General features: G+C 62.9%; 1 protein-coding gene across 2 annotated transcripts in view; it reads right to left on the bottom strand.

Annotated features, from left to right (window-relative positions):
• Positions 1-1686: 1686 nt before the first annotated feature.
• Positions 1687-21263, bottom strand: part of SLIT1 (slit guidance ligand 1) — a 64090-nt gene continuing 44513 nt past the window's right edge. Inside the window, exons 5-38 of one of the 2 annotated variants that reach the window (XR_015706556.1) lie at positions 19575-19646; positions 19367-19438; positions 18868-18939; positions 18392-18555; positions 17839-17986; positions 17262-17333; positions 16922-16993; positions 16739-16810; positions 16474-16617; positions 16201-16364; positions 16071-16094; positions 15439-15583; positions 15231-15305; positions 14858-15001; positions 14414-14557; positions 14126-14292; positions 12914-13046; positions 11761-11829; positions 11297-11368; positions 11028-11099; positions 10646-10717; positions 8920-9083; positions 8566-8690; positions 8250-8347; positions 7326-7465; positions 6830-6923; positions 6512-6649; positions 5884-6121; positions 5662-5792; positions 5417-5571; positions 5063-5351; positions 4117-4328; positions 3657-4038; positions 1687-1886 (exon numbers count right to left, since the gene is read on the bottom strand). Coding sequence is in view for 1 of the 2 variants with exons in the window: in XM_009466146.2 (XP_009464421.2) it covers positions 3794-4038; positions 4117-4328; positions 5063-5351; positions 5417-5571; positions 5662-5792; positions 5884-6121; positions 6512-6649; positions 6830-6923; positions 7326-7465; positions 8250-8347; positions 8566-8690; positions 8920-9083; positions 10646-10717; positions 11028-11099; positions 11297-11368; positions 11761-11829; positions 12914-13046; positions 14126-14292; positions 14414-14557; positions 14858-15001; positions 15231-15305; positions 15439-15583; positions 16071-16094; positions 16201-16364; positions 16474-16617; positions 16739-16810; positions 16922-16993; positions 17262-17333; positions 17839-17986; positions 18392-18555; positions 18868-18939; positions 19367-19438; positions 19575-19646 (4198 nt within the window). In the remaining variant the exon portion in view is untranslated. Of the gene's footprint in view, positions 4039-4116; positions 4329-5062; positions 5352-5416; positions 5572-5661; positions 5793-5883; positions 6122-6511; positions 6650-6829; positions 6924-7325; positions 7466-8249; positions 8348-8565; positions 8691-8919; positions 9084-10645; positions 10718-11027; positions 11100-11296; positions 11369-11760; positions 11830-12913; positions 13047-14125; positions 14293-14413; positions 14558-14857; positions 15002-15230; positions 15306-15438; positions 15584-16070; positions 16095-16200; positions 16365-16473; positions 16618-16738; positions 16811-16921; positions 16994-17261; positions 17334-17838; positions 17987-18391; positions 18556-18867; positions 18940-19366; positions 19439-19574; positions 19647-21263 lie in introns of both variants that reach the window. The other variant, XM_009466146.2, reaches the window with a different exon arrangement.

The raw sequence follows: 21263 nt of genomic DNA, 5'->3' as shown, positions 1-21263 counted from the left end.
TTTGCTTGCTGTTCTGCAATTTTTATTCTCCTTCTAGGGGGTTCGAGGTCATTTGGTTCTTTTTTTCCTAAGTGGGTTTGGATTTTTCTTCTTTTTTTTTTTTTTTTTTTAACCCCTTTTTGCCTGGAAGCGTTTGCTGGCTGCATCCCCGCCAGCCCAGCTCTGTGTGGGGCAGCGTCAGCAGGATCATTGCTGCTTTTATGGTGACGGGTCCCTGACTTTGGAGGGCAGAGCAGGGAGTGCTGCTGGGTCCTGTCCCTGCAGGACCCCTTGCCAGCCCCACGCTTCCTTTGCCTTTGGAACAGGTGTGTAAAAAAAGAAAGAAAAGGAAAAAAAGGCAACAACAACCCAGTAATTTTTTTTCTTAAGATGCTCAATGTTTAAATATTATCTCCACCCTGAGGGCAAATGTTTTTCCTTCATCTGTGTCTGCTTCCCTGGGAGAGTTTTGTTTCTCTGTTTGTTTCTATATGAATTTTAGACACTGAGCTGAAAAGTCCTCCTGTCCGGTACTGTATGTTTGAGCCTAAGCAATGTGAACTGTACAGACCAGCGGTGGGAAATGGGAGCCAGTGACTGCGCCTGGGAGAGCCGTGGCTTGGGATGGCATTCCCGGTGGCTCTGGGGAGCGGGAAGTACTGCGTCGCGAGTTGGGAAAATGAACTGTCTGCTGTGAATTCTCGGTTGGAAATGTGGAGAGGGGTTTCCATTAGATAATGTTTACATACCTCACCTGACGAACCTTTGAAAGTGTATATAAAAAAAAAAGAAAATAAAATTATATTAAGTTGCTTTAAATCAATATGTATAGCTATAAGAGCTGGGTCATTTGAACTTTGACTATGTATCGACTCTCTAAATGTTGACATTTTGTGAACTCTGTGCTCCTGTCTTTTATTTCATCCTAGCCTATGGAAGAAGTTGTGTTCTTGTTCCAGGTAAAAGGTCCCTGACAGATCTGAACTCCTCAAGGATTCCCGCCACCTTGTTTTCTTTTCTTCCTCCACTGTCGATATTCACCCTATGAGCTTTCTAAAGGTCCGTATTTTATTGCAGCTTATTAAACGTTTCTTTGATATCAAGGTTTGTTTGGTGTGATAACTGGGGAAGGGTGAAGGTGAGTGAGCACACGAGGAGGGGGACAACAGGCTGGCACCCTCCAGTTATATCCCACCTCTCTGGAGGGGGGATATAAACGCCCGGGTGGGAGTTGAGTGCTCCCACACTGGTGTCTGAGCTGGTGGTGCCGCTTTCTGCGCCAGATTTGTGCTTGTGGCATGAACAGTGCAACCCCTTGGTGCTCCCGGGGATTGCTGCCCAGGCCCCTCTCCCCTTCCCCAAAATGTTACAGCTGCCCAATTTCCCCCGCAGCCACTCCGTCCCCGCAGCAGCCACCGGGCCCTTGGCTTCGCACGCTGCCCCACGCCGTGACTCAGGCAGCGCTGGCTCCTTTGGCAAGGCGTTGAACAGATAACCCCGGCTCTCCCCAGCGCTGAGCCCTCAGCCCGGGGCGGCACGTCCCTGCGCCACGTGGGCGAAGCTCTGGCCAGGGCTGCTCCAGAAGTAGCCACCCATCACCCATGGCAGGGCCAACTCTCCCCAGCCTGTGCCACCTCCTCGCACGCCCAGCAGCTCCCAAGCACCAGCTGCCCCCCTTCTCCCCTCCAGGAAAGAAGAGGCCAAGCCTCTGAATGAATAAATGTCATGTTCACATGGAAGACAACATAGACAATACCAAACATCTCCTAAAACAATACAGCCTCTGCCAGGGGAAGGATGCTCAGTGCCTCCCTCGCCAGCCTAGTACAAACCAGCGTCTTCAACAGTGACACACACAAACCCCACGGGCCAAACAAAGCCACCGTCATTTTCCTGCCCAGTAGCATCTGTAAACAAAAAGAAAACATCATTTGTTGACCCCGAACATATAAAAATACTATAACAAAATGAAATACAAATATATATTAGAATCTGTAAGTATTCTGTATAAAGAGATACTTTAGCGGTTAGCTTACAGCAAGAACAGAAACACAACACAACCAAGCCCCGGCCAGGCCACAGGCAAAATGAGACACGTCCCGGCTCCTCTGTGGGGCAGAGGGGGCTCCCGTGGAGAGGGCGTTTGTGGCAGAAACATGTCCCTGGGGTAGTGGGAACATCCTGGATGCCGATGGTGAGCAGGGATGGTGACGGCACCCACGGAGCTGGCTGCACCTGGCGGAGGTGCCCGGAGCCTGGCTGCAGCCGGAGGTGCAGACCTGAAGCCGATGTGCAGGAGCGGTGCAGTGGAGGGACCTGGGGCTGCAGCCCTGGGATGACTTCGCTCACCCAGGTGACATGGTGACGCACTGTCCAGCCGCGTGTGGTGTCCCAGGTCGGGTCCCCACCATCCTTGGCCCCCATGGGCATAGAAGTGATGCTGCTGCGGAGGTCGAGTGCTTGCCGTACCCCGGCACGGGCTCCCTGTGCTGCACCGGCAGCGGCGCTGCCCCTGCTCCCACGCCCGCCCAGTGCGTCCCCCAGCACTGCGGCTTCCGAGAGGTCCTGCCCGGGCAATGACACCCAAGGCCAGGAGCTGGTGGGACCCACCTTGGCAGCGGTGTCAGCTCCAGCCTTGCAGGCTTGGGCATTCTCAGCCTCTTCAACCGGCCTTGGCACCCACAAGGCTGAAGCCCTGGTGATGGGCACGGCAAATCCGCACCCCGGCTGTCCCAGCAGCCTGCTGCCCTGGCTGGCTGGGCCAGCAGGACACAGGGCACCCCTGCCCAACTGCAGAGCCCCCCAGGGCTGAGCCTGGAGAAAAGGGGTTCCCATGCTGCCCCACACAGCTCCTATCTTTGAGCAGAGCCACCCGGTTGGGCCACGGGTATTTGGGGCCCCTCCGCATTAACGGCATAGCGTTGGCCCCCACGGCACGGGGCAGGGCTGGCGCTGGGACCCCCATGGACACCTGCACCCTGCTGCCTGTCACCCACTCAGTGTGCCTGCGACCACCCTGGTCCTGCTCCACCCAGCATGGCCCCGATGCCTCTGCAATGGGCCGGAGCTGTACCCCGTCTCTGGGCACCACGGGGCTCACCCCAAAGCCCAGCTGGCAAGCACTGCCCAGGGTTGCCACCAGTGGGTCAGGCTGCGTTTGTGGAGCTGGTGGGCGCTCTGGGCTCCAGCACCCCCAACCACGGCACCGGGTAGCTACTCCCTGCAGCTGCCATCGGGGTGATGGCAGGTCCTCAGCAGAGAGGCCAGGGCTGGCAGAGGAGAAGATGAGGAGCTGGGCTCCGGACCATGGCACCACGCAGCCCTCTGCCAGCCCCAGCCTGTGAGGCTCTGCCATGTCACGCCCCTCTGCTCCAGCCCCAGGTGATGGAAAAGCCCCTGGCTCAGCCGGCTGGATGGAAGGGAGAGGGCTGCTGGGGAGGGGACACACTGGGGAGACACAGGCACTGCCCTCCGTGGCCGTGGGGCTGTGCCGGGGGATGGCAGAGTGCCGCAGGGAGCGGACAGGGAGCAGCCGGGCAGAGAGCCCACCCCGCATCCACACATCTGTGTAGCTGCAGTTCTTAAAAAATTCTCTATCTACACACTTGCTTTGTTTGTGTTTGGTTTTTTTTTTCTTTTCTTTTTTTTTCCCAACCCTCTAGATGCAACAGCTCTACCCTCCGCCAGGCTCCTCCGATGCAGCTGCAGTTCAGGAGCGCCTGGATGGCGGTGCCGCAGTCGCAGGGCAAAGCGAGGTCCTTGGCTCCGGGGGGGCTCCCCGCTGGCCCCCCAGCTCTCCGGGGCCGGTGGCCGCTCACAGGCACTGGCTGCAGCCACACTTGCTGGGCTTCTCCACCTCCTCCACGAAGGTCGCGCCATTGCTGCACTCGAAGGCGTATTTCCTGCGCCGGAGCCGCAGCCCGGTGCAGCAGCCGGCGCTGGGGCTGCCGCAGGCCCCCCGGCACTCCACCCAGGCCACGGGCCGTGTCGTCTGGCAGATGGCATAGCCCCGCTGCACCTGGTGGTAGTCCCGCACTGGCTCCCCACGGCATTCCAGCTCTGCAGGACAGTGATGCTCAGCCCGGCGTCCCGGCATGGGGCTACCCCTCCCCAAGCATCCACCTCCCCTGCACCTACCTTGGTCACAGAGGGCTCCGGCATAGCCACTGTGGCACTCGCAGGTGGGCTGGCCACCCGGGGCAAGGCGGCAGTGGCCGTGGACACAGGGCTGGCGGCGGCAGGGGTCGGGCGGCTCGGTGGGCTGATTGCAGAGGGCACCCTGGTAGCCCTCATGGCACTGGCAGCTGTAGGAGAGGGTGTCGAGGGGCAGGCACAGCCCGTGCACGCACCTGTGGGCACCCAGCGCCGTCAGGCAGCCGCCGGCATGGCACGACATGGCAACAGCATGCATGGCCCACCAGCACGGAGCATGGCATGGCTCAGCACCGGCACGGCACCAGCACAGTATTGCACGGGGAACGACATGGCACTGCCACAGCATGGCACTGGTATGGCACAGCCATCGTGGCACGGCACTGCCACAGCATCGGCGTGGCTCTGGCACAGCACCACCGGCACAGTACAGCCCTGGCACGACTCAGTGCTAGTGGTACGGCATGGCACTGCCACGGCATGGCATGGCATCACCATGGCACAGCACCCCATGGCATGGCGGCACCATGGCATGGCGGCACCGGCAGGACCCAGTCCCAGGGGAGGGTGACTGGCAGCCAACGGGAGGGGTGGGCAGGGCAGGCGGTGAGGAAGGACAGCCAATGGAAAGGGCAGGGATGAGAGGGGTGGCCATTGAGGGGCAGCCAATGACAAGGCAGCCAGTGGGGAAGGGGCAGCCAACGAACCAATGGAGTGGGGCAGTTGTGGTGGGGCAGCCAATGAAGTGGGGCAGCCAATGGGGCAGGTGGGTCACTGTGGGGCAGCCAATGGGTCAGGACCATCGCTGTGGGGCAGCCAATGGGGCAGTGCTGTTGCTTCAGGACAGCCAATGGGGCAGATGGGTCACTGTGGGGCAGCCGATGGGGCAGAGCCATTGCTGCGGGGCAGCCAGCAGGGCGGGGGCACTCACTTGTGGCCCTGGCAGGGGCCGCCGTGGGGCTGGTCACAGTGGGGCCCGTCCCAGCCGGGCTCACAGTGGCAGACAGGGCCCTGGGCGCTGGCGGGCTGGCAGATGCCGTGCAGGCAGTAGAGCTTGCGGCAGGGCTCGCAGCCCGGCACCACCCCCGGCGTCATCCGCGTCTTGGTGAAGTCCTGCAGCTCGTTGTTGATGTAGAGGTTGCGGATGCAGCCATGGAAGCTGGTGCCATTGAGGAGCTGCCAGAGGCGGAAGGCGGCTGAGTTGACGTCCACGGGCATCCCTAGGGAGAACAGGGCTGTCAGCATGCCTGGCTGCCCCCCGCCATCCCCCCAGCCCCTGTCCTACCTCCCACGTAGAGGGGAGCCTCGCTGTTCAGCGTGTAGTGCTTGCCCGAGTTGTCCATGGTCATGGGGCTGCCGCCGTCGATGGAGAGGTTCACCATCTGGTCGAAGGTCACCAGCTCCACGGTGTGGAACTGCCCGTCGTTGATGGTCTCAGCACTGGTGGGGAGGGCTGGGTCACTGGGGTCCCCCACGCCCGTGCAATGACAGGGGATGGTCCCCAGTGAGTGGGGAAGGGGTGGCAGGTACCTGTAGATGGCCGAGCTGGGGTGGGTGCCGGGGTCATAGCTGACCCTGACGTGGCCCTGGTACAGCTCCACTGCCATATGGTCACTGTCACCGTTGTACAGCAGGATGCCATTGCCTTCAGCTGTGGAGACCTGGCAGGGCAAGAGGTGGGAGCCCACATCCCTGGGGCAGCACCCTCAATGCCACCCCCCGATGCCCCCACACACCCCCCCCAGCCCTCACCTGCAGGGTGATGTTGGCCCGGGGCCAGTCCTGCAGGTCGGTGAACTGCAGGTACGTGTCACGGTCCACAAAGTTGACGCTCAGCAGCTTCTCGCACTTGGGGCCACCGAAGCCAGGCAGGCACTGGCAGAGGGCGCGGGCACCCCGCTCCACGCACAGGGCCCCGTTCTGGCACTCAGCTCGCTCGCAGAGGCCGGGCTGGCTGGCGGCACGGGGCGGCATCTCGCAGAGCTGGCCGCTGTGGGGCCGAGGGTGCTGCTGGGCACAGGGCTGGGAAAGCGCCCTACCCCCTGCCCACTGCCCCATCGGGCTCTGACAGCACCCCCCAGTTTTGGGGTCCTCGAGGAGGCTCTCCAGCCAGCGGTGTCAGAGAGATGCCTGAATGCTGAGCCCTGTCCTGGGGTCCCTGCCCAGGGACGCTGGCTCCCTTCAGCCTCCATCCCTGGGATCCCTCCACCCCTGGGATCCCTCCACCCCCAGTCCCACTCCTTCTTGCACTGGGATGGATGGGTGGATGGATGGATGGATAAATGGATGGATGTGGCAGCCAGGACCAGTCCCTCCTGCACAGTGACATGTAACCATCCCCGTTATCCCCCCCGTGTCCCCCCTGTCTCCCTGGCGGTACCTGTAGCCCTCAGTGCAGAGGCAGGAGTAGCCGTTCACCTCGTCCAGGCAGCGGGCGTTATTCTGGCACCGGTGGTCCTGGCAGTCGTCGAAGTCCTCGCTGCAGTTGCTCCCCATGTAGCCGGGCGCGCACTCACACCTGGGGCAGGCGGGGGGCTCACGGCCGCCCCTTCCTTCCCCCCTGTGCCGGTGGGCGCCTGCTCCTCCTGGCATCCCCTTCCCCATGACCCCTCGCCAGCCCACAAGCTGCAGCCTCCCAAAAGCAAACCTTCCCCACCAGGCAGCCGGGAGAAAGCGGTTTGGGGAGCAGGGGGCTCACCTGGGCCCCTGGCTGGTGGAGATGCAAGTGGAGCCATGCTGGCATGGGCTGAGCTCGGCCGAGCAGAAATCCGGTGGCTGCTCACAGAAATCCCCTGCAGGGCAGAAGAGGGGGTGTTAGGGGGTGCCCAGCAGCGCCAGGACCAGAGGGGCAGCCCCGGACCCTGCGGGGCAGGAGGAGCCCGTGGGGGGCTCAGCTCAAGGCAGGGAGCTGCCAAGCTCACAGCTCGCACTGCCACGGGTGCAGGGCTCGGCTCTGCCGCAGGCAGCTCTCACCCCAGCCAGGTAGTGAGGGCATCCCAGGGCATGGGGGCTCAGCTGGGCGTACCCAGACTCAAGGTGGCTGGGCCCAGAGGAGCCCAGAGGCCACGGTGATGGGCACTGGGACAGCAGGCAGAGCAGCTATTAGCCCTCATCGCTGGGAAGGGAGAAGCACTGGGCACATCCCCCTGCCAGGCCGGCGAGGTTTGGGGTTGGCTAGCCCTCGTGCCGGGTACCTGTGTAGCGGGCAGGACACAGGCAGGTGTAGTTGGTGGTGCTGGGCACGCAGGAGCCCCCGTTCTTGCAGCTGTGCTCCTTGCAGGGGTCGCTGGCGGTGCGGCAGCTCGGGCCCTCGAAGCCCACCGGGCACAGGCACCTGCCGCGGGACACGGGCAGCATCAGGGGGTAGGAAACAGAGAGTTTTGTGGTGGTTCACAAAAAAGCCAGCACAGGATCTTATCGCGGAGCGTGCACACACACCGCAAGGCTCTGAAGAGCAGGGCTCGGTGCCCCCCGGCCAAGCCGGGCGCCGGGGAGGGTGGCGGTGCACAGCCTCATGCTGAGCGCAGGGCGAGGATGCCGAGTTGCCACGACAACAGGCTGAGAGGCCACTCAGTGCCGGGCGGCTGCGCAGCCCACCTCCTCGCCCCCAACCTGCTGTCTATTTTCAGCCGCTAATTGCACCCAGATTCCAGGAACGGCCTGAAGCATTCAGCGTAGCAAGTGCTGCGTGGGGGCACAGCAGCTCCGCAGGGAGCAGCAGTGACCCCAGGGCTGCATCCTGCCCCATCCCGCAGTCAGCCCTGCTGCAGCAGCCGGGTACCAGCCCCACATCCCGCTGCCCTCCCCGTACCTCCTGTGGTGGCGGGACCCCCTCTTCTCCCCACACCCTCAGCCCAGGAGCCTGCAGGGCTGGGGGGCACGGGGAAGCGGAGCCAGCGCTCAGCCCTGCTGGTCCTGTGCTGGCAGGAGGTGCAGGCAGGGCTGCAGAGAGCAGGCAGCATGAGCTGGAGCTGCCGGGTGAATGCAATATCCCAGCTATATGCCCAAGGGAACACGCAGGAGGGGAAGGAAGCATCAGGCTTTATCTCTGCAGGATGCCGGGGCTCCATGCCGCTGCCCAAACACCTGCCTTTTGTGGGTCCTCGTCCAGCACTCACCTGAACCCAGCTCCTTCCCCATCCTGAGGCTGGCAGGTCCCCCCATTGGCACAGGGGTTGGAGGAGCAGCCACTGAGTGCCACCTCGCAGTCCCTGCCCTGGGAAAGGAGAGAGAGGTGGGAGCGAGGAGGGTGCCACAGCACCGTGCCCAGCTCTCCCTGCCCCATCCCACTCGGCAGAGCACTGTAGTGTGCAGAGAAGGGGGGACAGTCCTGCAGGTAGCAAGCCCCAGGGGCATGGCAGAGCCCCCATGCTGCCCCCTTCCCCTCCGCAGGGACACGTCCCCCTGCGCTGGGGACCGCCGGGACCAGGGTACCTTGTAGCCGCTGGGGCAGGCGCAGCGGTAGAAGCCGAGGGGGTCATTGTGGCAGGTGCCCTGGTTCTGGCAGGGGCTGGAGAGGCAGGGGTTGCACTTGGCCTGGACGCTGAGGGTGGGTGGGCCTGTGGGATGGGAGGCACAGAGATGACTGTTGGTGCGGGCAGTGATGGGGACGTGTCCATTTGTGGGCACCCACATGTGGGGCAGAGCCCCAGCCGCGGCTGGGAGCAGAGGCTGCCCCGCCGAGCAGCTGTGCACCAGGCAATGGGACAGCCACGTGCTTGCTCGGTCACCAGGGACCTGCCTGAGGAGGGCATGGATGGACAGACAGACAGCGCGGGCGCCTCTCACCTTGGCACTCGAACTTCTTGGCGGGGGTGGTGAGCAGCAGCTTGCCTTCCATGTCAGGGGGCCCAGCACAGCGGGCAATGCCTGGCTCCTTGTACCCTGTCTTGACCCAGCTGGAGAGCCAGCGCAGGTTGCAGCTGCAGTACAGGGGGTTGGCCCCGATGGCTCTGCAGGGGGAGGAAAGGCAAAACTGCACCCACTGCCCTCGGTGGGAACTGGGCTCAGAAACCTTGGGGCGGGACAGGACTTGGTCACTTGGCTAGGCTGCCACAGGATGGGGTACCCGGTGCTTCTCCATTTCCAGACCAACCAGCGATACTGCCTGCAGTGGGAGGGCTGGGGCACACACTCAGCCCCACAATCCTGCCCAGTTCGATGACCCTCCTGCCAGCCCCACAGCCTACGCAGTGCCCCGTGGCTCCATGCTGGGGCTCTCCTCCGGCTGCCCGCACGGAAATCCTTGGGGGTCCCTCTCCAGGACTCTGGCAAAGCTGCCTGGGCCCAGCACAAACCGGGCAAAGCACCTTGAGGCTGTGCAGAAACAACAGGACCATTGCACGGGAGCTGCAGGGCCAGCCTGGGCTCTGCCGCACAAGCCTGCAGGGCAGGGACATGCGAGCGGGCTCCTGGGGACAAGCAGAGGGTCACGGACGGAGCTCATGGGGACAGCATCGGGGGAGAGCAAGGAATTGCTCTGAGAGAGGAGGAGGAGGGAGGGATGCTCTGCTCCAGAGCAGTGCAGGGCAGGGAGCAGCGGATGATGTGGGAGGCCGAGGGGCTGGATGCCTCTCTGCATCCTCCTTCACTGCAAAGGCCAGTGGTGATGGAGGGCTGGTGCGACCGACACCTGTGACGAAGGAAGGAGACGGCAGCCCAGAAGGCAGGCGGTAGGGACAGCAGATTAGCTGGGGCTGACAAACCTGGTCCTACAGCACCGACAGCGCCGGCTGGTGACACAGCTCAGCCCTGCGGGAGCCAGCAGTGCCGGCTGGCAGCGGCAAAGGCAGCACCGCGCTTTGGCAAGGGATAATGGGTGAAGAGCCAGGAAAGACCAGACCAAGTAGCGCTGCTCCCAAAAAACACAGGGAGGCCAGGATTGGAAATCAAGATGCTCTCCACAGGCTGGAGAAATGGCCTGAGACCCCCAGGATGCCAGGAGCAGGAGCGGCCACCGGCAGGCGGGTGGGAACAGCTCATCAGGGAAGGGACCAAAAAGACACCGTCAGCAAAGCTGATCCCCTGCCCCGGGTGGTGGGTACGGGGCTGTGCTCCTGGAGTACAAGGTCCCTCAAATCGGGGCTGAAACACTGCCACTGGCTGGAGGATGCTTGGTGACAGATTTGGGGGGCTGCTGCAGGGAAGCGCCCTGGCAGGAGGTTAATGACACGCTGGCATGGGTCAGAGCAGCTCCCGCCAACCCACGGCCGTGCCAGCACCTTGCATGGCTTGATCTGCGTGTTAGGGGACCCTGGGGACCTGGTGGGGTGGGGGCAACCCAACACCACCTCCAGCAAGGACCATAGGGCCATCCCAGCCCAGACCTGGGGGCTGAGCACGGGGAGGGCAGGCATGGCACACACTGCCCCAAAAACGCTGTCCCAAATACCAGCTCGGAGAAGAGGAGAGGAAGCAGCTCAGCCCCCAGAGAAGCTGGGCTCAGCCCCGTGTTTTTTAAAGGTCTCCCAAGCCCGCGTCCAGTCCTGTGCCCTGTGGAGCGGGAGATACTCACAGGTGGGACAAGGAGGTGACATCTGCGAAGATGCCCTCGGGAAGGCTGGAGATGTCATTGCCGTGGAGAGACCTGGAGAGAACAGAGGGTCCTGCGATCCCTGTGGCTCCAGGGTGGGCAGCAAGGACTGTGACCAGCTGGGCTGCCCCCACCCCACAGGTCCAGGCACGGGTGGGGGAGCCAGACCCCACCACACTGCTACGGGTGCAAATGCACCATCTGCTCCGAGAGGCTGATGCATCTCCCCTTGCTCCTCTGCAGCCTGTACCCTGCCCGCCTGCCTACACCCGCCTCCAAGCGGGCACAGGGGACATGGGGACACAGCCAGCAGCAGAGAAGGGGCCAAGCAGGGCTGTGAGCAGGGCTACGGGCAGGTACTTACAGCAGCCGGAGGGAGCGGAGGCCCTCGAAGGCCAGTGGAGGGATGCACTGCAGGGAGTTGTAGCTGAGGATGCTGTGAAAGGGAAGGAGGAGGTAACACGGTGCCGTGGGCATCGCCGCATGCTTCCCCCAGCCACCCCCTGCCACCCCACGTGTCAGCTCCAGCTCAAACCACAGCTTCACCCAGGCGGAGTGGGGAGACCCTGGTGCCCCCAGCAAACCCCCATCTTCGGGGTCCCCTAGGAACACCACCGCAGGGACCGCACTTACAGGGTGGTGAGCTGGCTCATGTTGGTGAAGGAGGAGTTGCTCAGGGAGCTGATCTTGTTGTTGCTCAGATCACTGGAAAACAGAAATCCCAGAGGTTGGGGACAGCTGGGCCCCGTCCCCCCTCACTGCTCCCCGACCTGCTCAGCTGCAAAGGGGTGCGAACAGCAGTATTGCATGGCCTCCAAGGGAGCAGCACGGCTGTCACACAGGGTGCCAGCAGCAATGCCACTGTCACCCCTCTGCCCCGTGCCCAGCCCCAGCAGAGGCTGTGAGCACCCAGGGGCTGACCATCGCTGTCAGCTAGCTGTGTCCCAGTGAAGAGGGGGGACACAGAGGGCTGTCGCGGTCCCTGCACACTGTCAGGCCCCTCCTCAGGATCACACATCATGGGGACAGCCCCTGTCCTCGCCCACAGGTCCCAGCACTGGGACCAGCTGCCTGGGCTCCTGCTCCTGGCTACTTACACAAGCTGCAGGTACTTGAAGGTGGAGAGCTGCCCTGGGACCTGAGTGAACTGGTTTCCATCCAGGTAGCTGCAAGGGAGAACGAAAGCACCTGAGAGTCGTGAAGAAGCAGGAGGTCCCTCCCGTTTCTCCTGCGCAAACACCCCTGTGGACTTTGGGCTGCAAGGATCATCTCCAGCATCACCTCTCTCCCGGCACCCAGGGCCCACGGGGCTCTCGGGGAACCCTTGGGCTGGCAGGGGAGCCAGTGTGCGAGCGCATTAGCGTGCCTGGGGGCTCTGCACGCAGGTCCCCAGGGACAGTCTCCCAGCAGCCTACGTGTGTGAGCGCAGCCAGCCATGTGCTGCGTTTACACATCCAACGTGAGCGTGGGCGGCCGTAACCATTCCCAAGGCATGTGTGAGAGAGACCGGAGGATGCGGAGAGAGAAGGGGTGTGCGAGACAGCGCAGGGGTGCGAGGGGGTGGTATACATATGCAAGTGCACAAGCAGTGCCTACACCCCCTGCACACAAGACTCGCTGCATCCCAGACGGGTGCAGAGCCGAGGTGCAACGAGCATCACAACCCCTGCACATCCAGACCTGGCACAGCTGCCTGGGTATCTCCCTGACACCCATGCTGATGGGTGGCTGAACCCAGGCAAATTGCATTCCTGTGTGCTTGGAGCTGGTGTTGCCAAGAGCATCCCATCCCCGCAGCCGTGGGGAGAGCTGACGGCAGAGAGGGGCTGGGGAGCTGGCAGAGGCAGGGTGGCCCCATCCCTGTCGCTGATGGCAGGCTGCTGGGGACCACAGGGCCCTGGGCTTCACGGCTGCGTGGGGACCGCAGCTGCAGGGGGTGGCTGTCCCACGCTGCCCCCTCCCCAGGGCCAAAGAGCAGGGACCCAGCTGCCGCAACAACACCCCTTGCACGTCAACCGTGATAGCCCTGAGTCGGCAGAGAGGCTCTTGCCGAGACCCTCACTGGGGTCGGGGCTGGACAGGGTTCCTTGGCTGAGTGGGGGTCCTGCTCCCACTACCAGGCCAGGATGGGGGTGTGGGAGGGAGCATCTCTGCCCCGACACCTACAACCCCACAGCAGAGACCCCCCACCCAGAGCCACGAAGTCACTGGAGGTCGGGGGGAGAGCCTGGACACTCGCCCACCACTCACAGCTCCGTGACGTTCTTGGGGATCCCCTTGGGCAGGGCCTTGAGGTGCTTGTTGCTGCAGCGGACGACGGTGTCGAGGCAGGTGCACTCCTGCGGGCACTGGGGCCGGGGGATGCAGCTGGTCTCCTCCTGACCTGCACCGGGCACAGAGGGCCACAGAGTCACTGGGGCCCAGCCTTCAGGCACCGTGTGAGGCTGGACTCGGTGCCTTGTGCCCGCCTAGGACCGCTCTCCTCCCACACCGACCATCTCCCCTCGCCCCCAAAGCAGGGTGCTGCAGGCAGCCTGCTTGAGGGGAATAGCCCCAGCCTGGCTGAGAGTCAGCAGTGCAGGAATCGCTCCTGTGCCCAGAAACCACCCCACCAGGATGGATGCAACCAGCCAGCTCAAGGCTGCTCTAAATTTTCAAGCAAAAAGGCAGTCCCAGAGAGGAGGGCACAAAGGAAGGGGCTCAGCCCTGCAAATCCTCCTGAAATAACCTTCACCCATCTCCCAGACACAGGCTAGAAGGAGAGGTGCCTGCGCTGAGCAGCCAGAGGGGCCGGCATTGCTCGCCCTTCCCTGCCGCGGCGCTGGGCTCCTGTGGGAGAGGCGTCCCCTGGACGACCGTATGTTATCTCACACCACTAGGAAAGGCGCAGGATGCAACCCTTCAGTCTTTGACGTGGTGGAGGAGGGAAAGCAGAAGAAACGATGATTTGTTTGTAAATATTTTCCAGCGGGCTCAAAAAGCTGTTCTAAACTAAAAAAATAAATAAAAAAGGCTTTTCTCTCAACATGTGCACTCTCTGCCTGCTCAGTCTGCCCGGCTCCGGCATGTGTGCGGGGCTGGGAGGGGAAGGAGGGAAGGAGCAGGATGAATCCCAGCAGGCTTTGTCTACAGATCTGCTCCTGCCAGCACCCAGGGCACAGCATTTGCCAGCAAGGACCTGCCTACATACAAAGGCCACGTGGTTTGGTGGGTGCAAACTCCTCTCTGGGCCCATGGGTATTTGAATGAAGCCCTAAGGGCTGGGTACTGGGAAGGGAAATGGGTGCATCATTAGGGGAAGGTGTTAACGGGCTGAGGGACCCCTCGAGCTACCAGCTTGCAGTGGGGCACTGCCAGACATCCCAGGAGGAGGGACGGTGCTGGGACGGGGAGCGTGGTGCCGGCCCGGGAGGAGCAGCCCAGTCCCACCTCTCCCCCAGCGCCGCGGGGCCCGTGAGTTACCTTCCTCACACCTGAAGTCGGGGAAAGCCACATCCTGGAGCGGGATCTGCCGGAGGAAGTCGGGGTTTTGGCACCGCGGGTTCCCCGTCACAATCTTCCTCTTGCGCAGCCAGTCCCCCAGCCAGGCCAGCTGGCAGTTGCAGTTGAAGGGGTTGGCGAGCAGGTTCCTGCACAGGGGAGGGAGCGTGAGGACATCACCCAAGCAGCCACCAGGCAAGGGGACCTGCTGCAGCCCCCCGCCGCGATGGGGACAGCCTGGGAGCATCCCCCCTGGGGCCCAAGACGTACAGCGTGGAGAGGGACTGCAGTGTGTCGAAGGCGCCCGGCGCGATGGTGCTGATCTGGTTGTCGTACAGGGAGAGCAGGCGGACGTTGCGCAGCCCTGTGAAGCTGTCGTTGTGGATGCAGCTGATCCGGTTGTTCCTCAGCATCCTGCGGAGGGAAGGGGATGAGGGCACCTAACGAACTGGGCAGGCGCCACGGGGGAAACCCACCTTGGCAGTGCCCAGGCTGCGCCCACCTCGCTGCTGGGCAGCAGGACAAGCCTGAGCCAGTCCCTGAACAGCAAAAACCTGCCCCCCCAGCTCTGGATACGGCCAGAGGATGGGTAAGGTGCTCCCGAGCTGGCCCCGCAGCGATGCAGACAGCACCAGCCTGGCAGCATGGGCAGGGCAGGGGAGCAAGGAGCAGGCACCTCCCCATCCCTGTGCCCACGGCGAAGGGGGGACTCACAGGGTCCTCAGCCCATCCAGGCCCCTGAACATGCCGCTCCGCACTGACTCCAGCTGGTTGACGGTGAGGTGCAGCTCGCTGACGGAGGATGCCCCCTCGAACGCCCCGTCCTCAATTTCCGACACCTTGTTGTTGCTGAGGTTGCTGCAGAGAGGGGAAAGCAGGCTGGGACGGGGGGCTCTGCCCCAACCTCATCCTGAACCCTGCCTCCCCCAGATCGCACCGAGCACCCCACGATGCCCGGTCCTTCGGGGGACCCTCAGGTTGGGACGTGCCCCCCGTTTCACACGCCAGGCTGCCCTGGCATCAGGACCCCATGTGCCTTCCCAGCCCCCGGGCACTCCTGACAGGGCTGTGCCTGCCCAATACTCACATTTTCTTCAGATGCGGGAGTTTCTTGAAGATGCCGGTGGCCTCCAGGACGGAGATTTCGTTGTTGTTCAGGCGCCTGGGGTGGGCGGCAGGGAAAACAGCTCAGGAGATGGCTGCAAAGGGCCTGGCACAAACCAAACCCTGAGCCAAACTCCAGCGCTGGTGATGCTCCAGTTGCAGGAGGGAAAGCAAGGTGGGAGGGAGCTTACAGCTCAGCCGTGGATTGCGGGATGCGCTCCGGGATCTTGGTGAGCCTCAGGTTGGAGCACTCGACCACATTGGATTCGCAGCGGCACTTCGGGGGGCAGATCACGTCGCTGTTGCACTCGCTGTTCAGCTGGTAATCCTCCGTCCCTGCGCACCAGCGAGGGCAGCATGGGGTCCCACAGGCAGAGGCATAGGGGGCTGTGCCTGCCCTCCCCTCCTCTGATCCTCCCACACCCCCAGCTGGTCTCAGTCTCTTCCTCACCTACCCCCATCCCAGCCGCATTGCCCTTCTGTGTGCCTGAAGCAGCTTATCTGCAGGTACATTTGTCCTGGGTACACGGGGCACTGCCCTGCCCACCACCCTCTCCCCTCCTGCAACCAGAGCCGGACCCTGGGCTTGACTCTGCACCCATCCAGATAACGGCACGATGGGAGATGCTGCAACACAACCCAGTACCCAGCGCATTTGTTACCGCAACACCCGGGAACTCAGCAACCAGGAACGATGGGAAATGCAGCGTGGTCCTGCTGGGCCAGACCGCAGGGCTCTGGCACAACCACCCCCACAGGCAGCCTGGCCAAAAGGCCACCGCGCACGCACCCGTGCACACATGCGTGTGGCTCTTCCTCTTACCTGGGATGAAATACTGCTCTTTGGCTGCGGAGAAAAAAGCACATCAGCACCCTGAGCACACGGACACCAGGCTGGGGCAGGGCTGAGGACGGCCGTGCCGCAGGGCGCCCAGGACAGGGACGGCTCTCACCCGAGCAGCGAAACTTCTTGCTCTTAATCTGGCCGATGCGCTTGTTGGCCAGGCGCCGGGGGCTGGCACAGCGGGCGCCGCTGGTCTCAACAGGGTTGGCGCGGAGGAAGTCTGCCAGCCACTTCAGGTTGCAGTCGCAGACGAAGGGGTTCTGGGCCAGGTGCCTGCGCCGGGGACAGCGGGTGACCGCCAGCTCCAGCCCCAGCTACCCGCCGAGATGCTTCCCCCCAGGCACCTGCCTGCCCGGGCATCGGAGCTGGCATGGGCACTCACAGGGTCTGGATGGCCCGCAGGGAGGTGAAGGTGCCCTTGGCCAGGCTCTGGATCTTGTTGTCGTAGAGCGAGAGCAGTGAGAGGTTCTGCAGGTCCTGGAAGGCGTCCGCCCGCACGCAGTTGATCTTGTTGGCGTTGAGGAGCCTGGCAGGGAGGGAGGAAGGTGAGGCTGGGGACACCCTTCACTGCACCAGGGGCATTGGAGACCTCAGCCCCACTTCCCGGTGTCCCCACAGAGCACCCCATCCAGCCACCAGCGCCTTACAGCAGCTGCAGGGCAAAAAGTCCCCCGAAGACGCCCTTGGGGAGGTCCGTGATCTTGTTGCCGTACAGCACCCTGGGAGAGGAAGGCTCGTGTGAGAGGGATGGGGGGAGCAGTGTGGGGCACGGTTCAGCGGGCACAGTGTCCGCCCCACCTCACCCCACACCCCCCAGCGCGGGCACTTACAGGGAGTTCAGTGAGCGCAGTCCCTGGAAGGCATCAGGGGCTATCTCTGAGATCTGGTTGTTGCTCAGGTCTCTGAAACCCAAAGGGAGAAGGTGACCTGGACCCCTCTTCTCTCACCTCGTGCCCCCATCCTCCTGCTGGGTCCAGGGGACCACCCCCAGCACCCTATATACAGAGCTGGGGGTATCCGAGACGCCATCCCAGTGCTGCTATGTGGGGCACCCATGTCACAGCAAGTGCCCCATGCCTGTTGGAGTGAGGGGCTGCGGGCTCATGGCAGTGGACAGCGAGGTGAAGGGTGCTGGGGTTCAGGGTGAGCTGGTAGGGGCTGCACACTTACATCCTCCGCAGCTTCTTGTAAGGGGAGAAGGCGCCTGGAGGGATGGACTTGATGCCGTTGAGCTCCAGGCGTCTGCAAAGAGAAGGGGGAGAGATGAGGGCTGTAGGGCTGGCTGAGCCCCAGCACCCCACTGACAGGGCTGGGGGGCTGCAAGACCTCCAGGCTTGCAGCAGGTTACCCCACCAGAGTGGCACCATTCACCCCAGGGACAGCTTGCAGCCTGTGCTCGGGGCTTTCTCCATCAGGGAGGGGTACCACAGGTGGGGGGACCATGCTGGCTGGGGTGGGGGGAGCACCTCCTCCACCCCAGCACCCTGGGTCTGGGGGTGCCTGCTGCCTCCCATGTGCTCTGTGTGCCATCCTGGTGGAGGCTTTGCTCCATAATTGGATTCCCCTAAGGAGATTATTTCTCTATTTACATTTTTAATGCAGCTAAATCCAGCGCTAAATCTGAGCAGCATGGGAGAAGGGCAAGGCCTGCCGCCCCATGGGGTGGCTGAGCCATAAGGCTTGCCCCATGTCCCCACTGTCTTGAGCCACCCAGAGCCCAGTGGTGACAGCATGGGGCCATACTCACATCTCCGTCATGGTCTCGGGCAGGTTGGCGGGGATGGCCGTCAGCCCCTTGCCCCGACAGTCCACGATGCCGTTGCTGCAAGTGCACATGGCTGGGCAGGAGCCAGAGGACAAGCTGCAGAGCTGGGCACGTGCCGGGTCCGTTTGTCCTGCCAGGGAAGCAGCCAGCACGGGAGTCGCAAAGAGCTGGGCCAGGCGGGTGGATGGCAGCACCCCAAGGAAGGGACCGTGGTGACAGCTCGGCGTGCTGGGACAGCTCGTGGCACCCTTGAGTGAGTGCACAAGGTCCTGGTGCACCCCAACCCCGTGCAAAAGGCACGCAGCTCCAAGGGCACAAACGGATGCGCCTTTTGTCACACTGATAGGGTGGCATTGTCCCCATCTTGTCCCTGCACCAGAGACGGTGCTGACCTGAGCCGAGCCCACGGCATGCATCCAGGCTCTGAGCTGGGGCACGTGGCAGGGAGTGGAGGTGGGCTGCATCGATGGGTCAAGCTTTGTCCCCCCACCCATGTCCCTGCCCTGGCACCTGCTGCCTCCCCTGTCCCCCTCACCGGAGCAGCTGAACTCATTCTTCTGGATCTCGGCCACGTTGAGGCCGCGGAGCTGGGCTGGAGCGGCACACTGGGTGAAGAGCCCGATGGTGGGGCGCTGGCGCAGCCACTGCGAGAGCCAGGCCAGGTGGCAGTCGCAGAAGAGGTGGTTGGAGTGCAGGCGGCTGCGGGTGGACGGAGTGGTCAGTAGCCACGGGATGGCTCCTGCCCACCTCGCTGCCCTCTGGCTGCCCCAACCTGGCTTATCCCAAAGGCCGGGGACATACAGAGAGGGACACAGAGGAGCCCGAGAGCATCTGTGCTGGCTGCCAAGGCCACCTTGCTTGGCAGTGCTTGGGGATGCTCTGCAGGGGTGTCCCCTCCATCCCCTCCCCACGGTGCTGTCCTGGCACTGCTGAGCCGCTGGCACTGGCAGCAGACCTGGGGGCATCCCACTCCAACCCAGTCCCTCTCATCATCACGGCCCCGCCACTCACAATGTCCGCAGCTTGGGCATGTGGTTGAAGCTGGACACGGGGATGGAAGTGATATTGTTGTTATTCAGGGTCCTGCGGGAAAGCAGAGGGGGGCAGGTCAGGGCGGCCAGGCCCTAAATGGGAGTGTGAGATGGTCCAGGTGGCATCAAACCCCTGGGAGCAACAGCACCCACCCACCCCCCAGCATAGGGTAGATAAATGGAGGTGCGAGGGACGGGGACAGCCCAAACCCCCGGGGAAGGGCTTGCTGCCCTTTCCAGGCTCCTCCCCTCCACAGCCAGCTGCAGGCACGTGGACCCCCCAGGGCAGGATCAGGCCATAGAGTACAGCCCCGCAGGAGCGGTACCAGACCCCTGCTCAGCCCCTCCTTGGGGCCAGGGAGAGATGGCATGCTGGGGATCCCCCTGCAGCGCTTCAGGGAGCAGGGAGCACTCGGGGACACCCTTGCCCCGCATGGGGCTTGTGGGCTGGAGGCTCCAGCCAGCCCCTGGCCACTTACAGGACCTCCAGCCCCCGCAGGGCACGGAAAGCCCCATCCTCGATGCAGCTGATCTGGTTCTTGTCCAGTTGCCTGCAGGAGAAAGACGGAGGGAGCGTTGCTGGGACAGCCCAGGCAGAGAGTGACTGCTGGCTCCTGATGCCTCCTGCCACTGGATCTGACCCCAAACTCCCCCGTGCCACCCGTGCCCGTCCCCACCGAGACTCACAGGTTCTTGAGGTCAGTGGCCCCACGGAAAGCTTTCCTGGGGATGGCCTGGATGAAGTTCTCACTCAGGTCCCTGCAGAAGAAAGAAGCAGGAAGGAACATGAGCGGTGCCCGCAAAACATGATGCCCTGAGGGACGAGGGCATCCACAGGCAGGGGCATGCGCCAGCACTCGGGGATCCCCAAGGGGCTCTGGGAAACTGTAATTTGGCCTCAGGTCCTTGGTTGCCCACTGCCCTGCTGTCCGTCCTGAGGTGAGTCCAGCTCCATCCATGGTGGCTGCAAGTGGCTGGGGCTCCCGGGCACGGCTGTCCCCGGCTCTGATAAGCAGAGCAGCAGGGCACAGCTCTGGGAAAACCCTCTGTACTTAAATACCCTGTGACTGCTATAATTACAGGTCCCTGCTGATTAACTGGTAATTACACTTAGTGGCTCCAGCAGGCATTCCCATGGAGCCTGCCCCACACTTTAGAGGGCACAAATAATCGGGTCATTAATTACTTCATCACTACACGGCACCGTCCGTGTAATCACCCACTCTGCAGTGCCGGGGCATGCCGGGCCGGCACGGGCTCTGTGTTTGCAGGGCTGGCAGTGGGTCAGATCCCCCACTGTGCCTGGGCTGGCTTTTAACAACCATGAAGGCCAAAAATCTTACTGCAAAGCAGGGTCTGGGTGGACTGGCTTAGCTCACCCCACCCTCGGGGGGGACCTACCTATCGTATCTGTGTCCCATGGCTCCCGTGCTGCTGTTTCCTCTCCCACCCCAAAGGCCAGGAGCTCCTCCAAGCTCCGTAGGTGCCTGCATTGCCTGCTCCCAGCCCCACGCCAGCACAGCCCTGCTCCAGCCCAGTCCCCAGCTCCATCCTGGCACAGGGAAACTGAGGCACAGCATGGCATTTGTCCTATGCAGCAAGTCCATGGGTGAGTGAGGAGCAGGACCAGGGCATCCTGCATGGATTGAGCACCCCCAGCATTACACAGACAACACAGACACCCCCATCCCAGCCCCAAGAGGTGGTTTGGGTGCTGGCATTTCACACTCAGTGCTCACCAGCTCTGTTTCAACATAACAAAGCCTGTTCGCTACTGATATCCCAGGGCAGTTTGGCTGGGTCAGGATGGAGGCACAGCATCCGACCTCCTCCCCGTGCCCCCACTTCCTCCAGAAAACGGGCTCAGCATGGCCCACAAGCTGCTTGCAAAAGACCTGGAGATCTCCAAATCAGGGCTTCACCCCAGCCAAAAGCTTCACTGCCACGATGAGGAAACGTTCCCAGAGGGAAGCACCAGCTTCGCTTGCACAGATGCATGAGGAAAAGGAAAACCCAAGGACGGTGGGCTTGCCCAGCCCTCTGGTGAGATGCCCAGCCACCAAGGAGCTGGCATACGGTGCCGGAGCGATGCACCAGCCCCTTTGTGCAGGGGGCAGGGGCTGGTGCATTGCTCCGGCACCGTATGCAGGGAGCAGAGGCAGGGTGCATCGCTCTGGGTCGTTGCTGGGGAACCAAACCCGGCTGGCAAAGCACCATTGCTGGGGCAAAGGAAGGAGCCAGGCTTCCAGGGAGGGTAAATCCCGGCTCCCCTGCCCGCAGCCAGGCGCTCAGCCGGCGCAGTTTCACCGCTACCCGCGCGGCGGCACTGCCAGGCTGCCCTGCCCGTGCTGCCTGCTCTGCCTGCTCTGCCTCGCC

The sequence above is a fragment of the Nipponia nippon genome, unplaced genomic scaffold (assembly GCF_047370975.1).
Source record: "Nipponia nippon isolate SJK-2023a ecotype South Korea unplaced genomic scaffold, ASM4737097v1 scaffold_3, whole genome shotgun sequence".
NCBI classification, from domain to species: domain Eukaryota; kingdom Metazoa; phylum Chordata; class Aves; order Pelecaniformes; family Threskiornithidae; genus Nipponia; species Nipponia nippon.
This window is presented reverse-complemented; position numbering and strand designations above follow the sequence as displayed.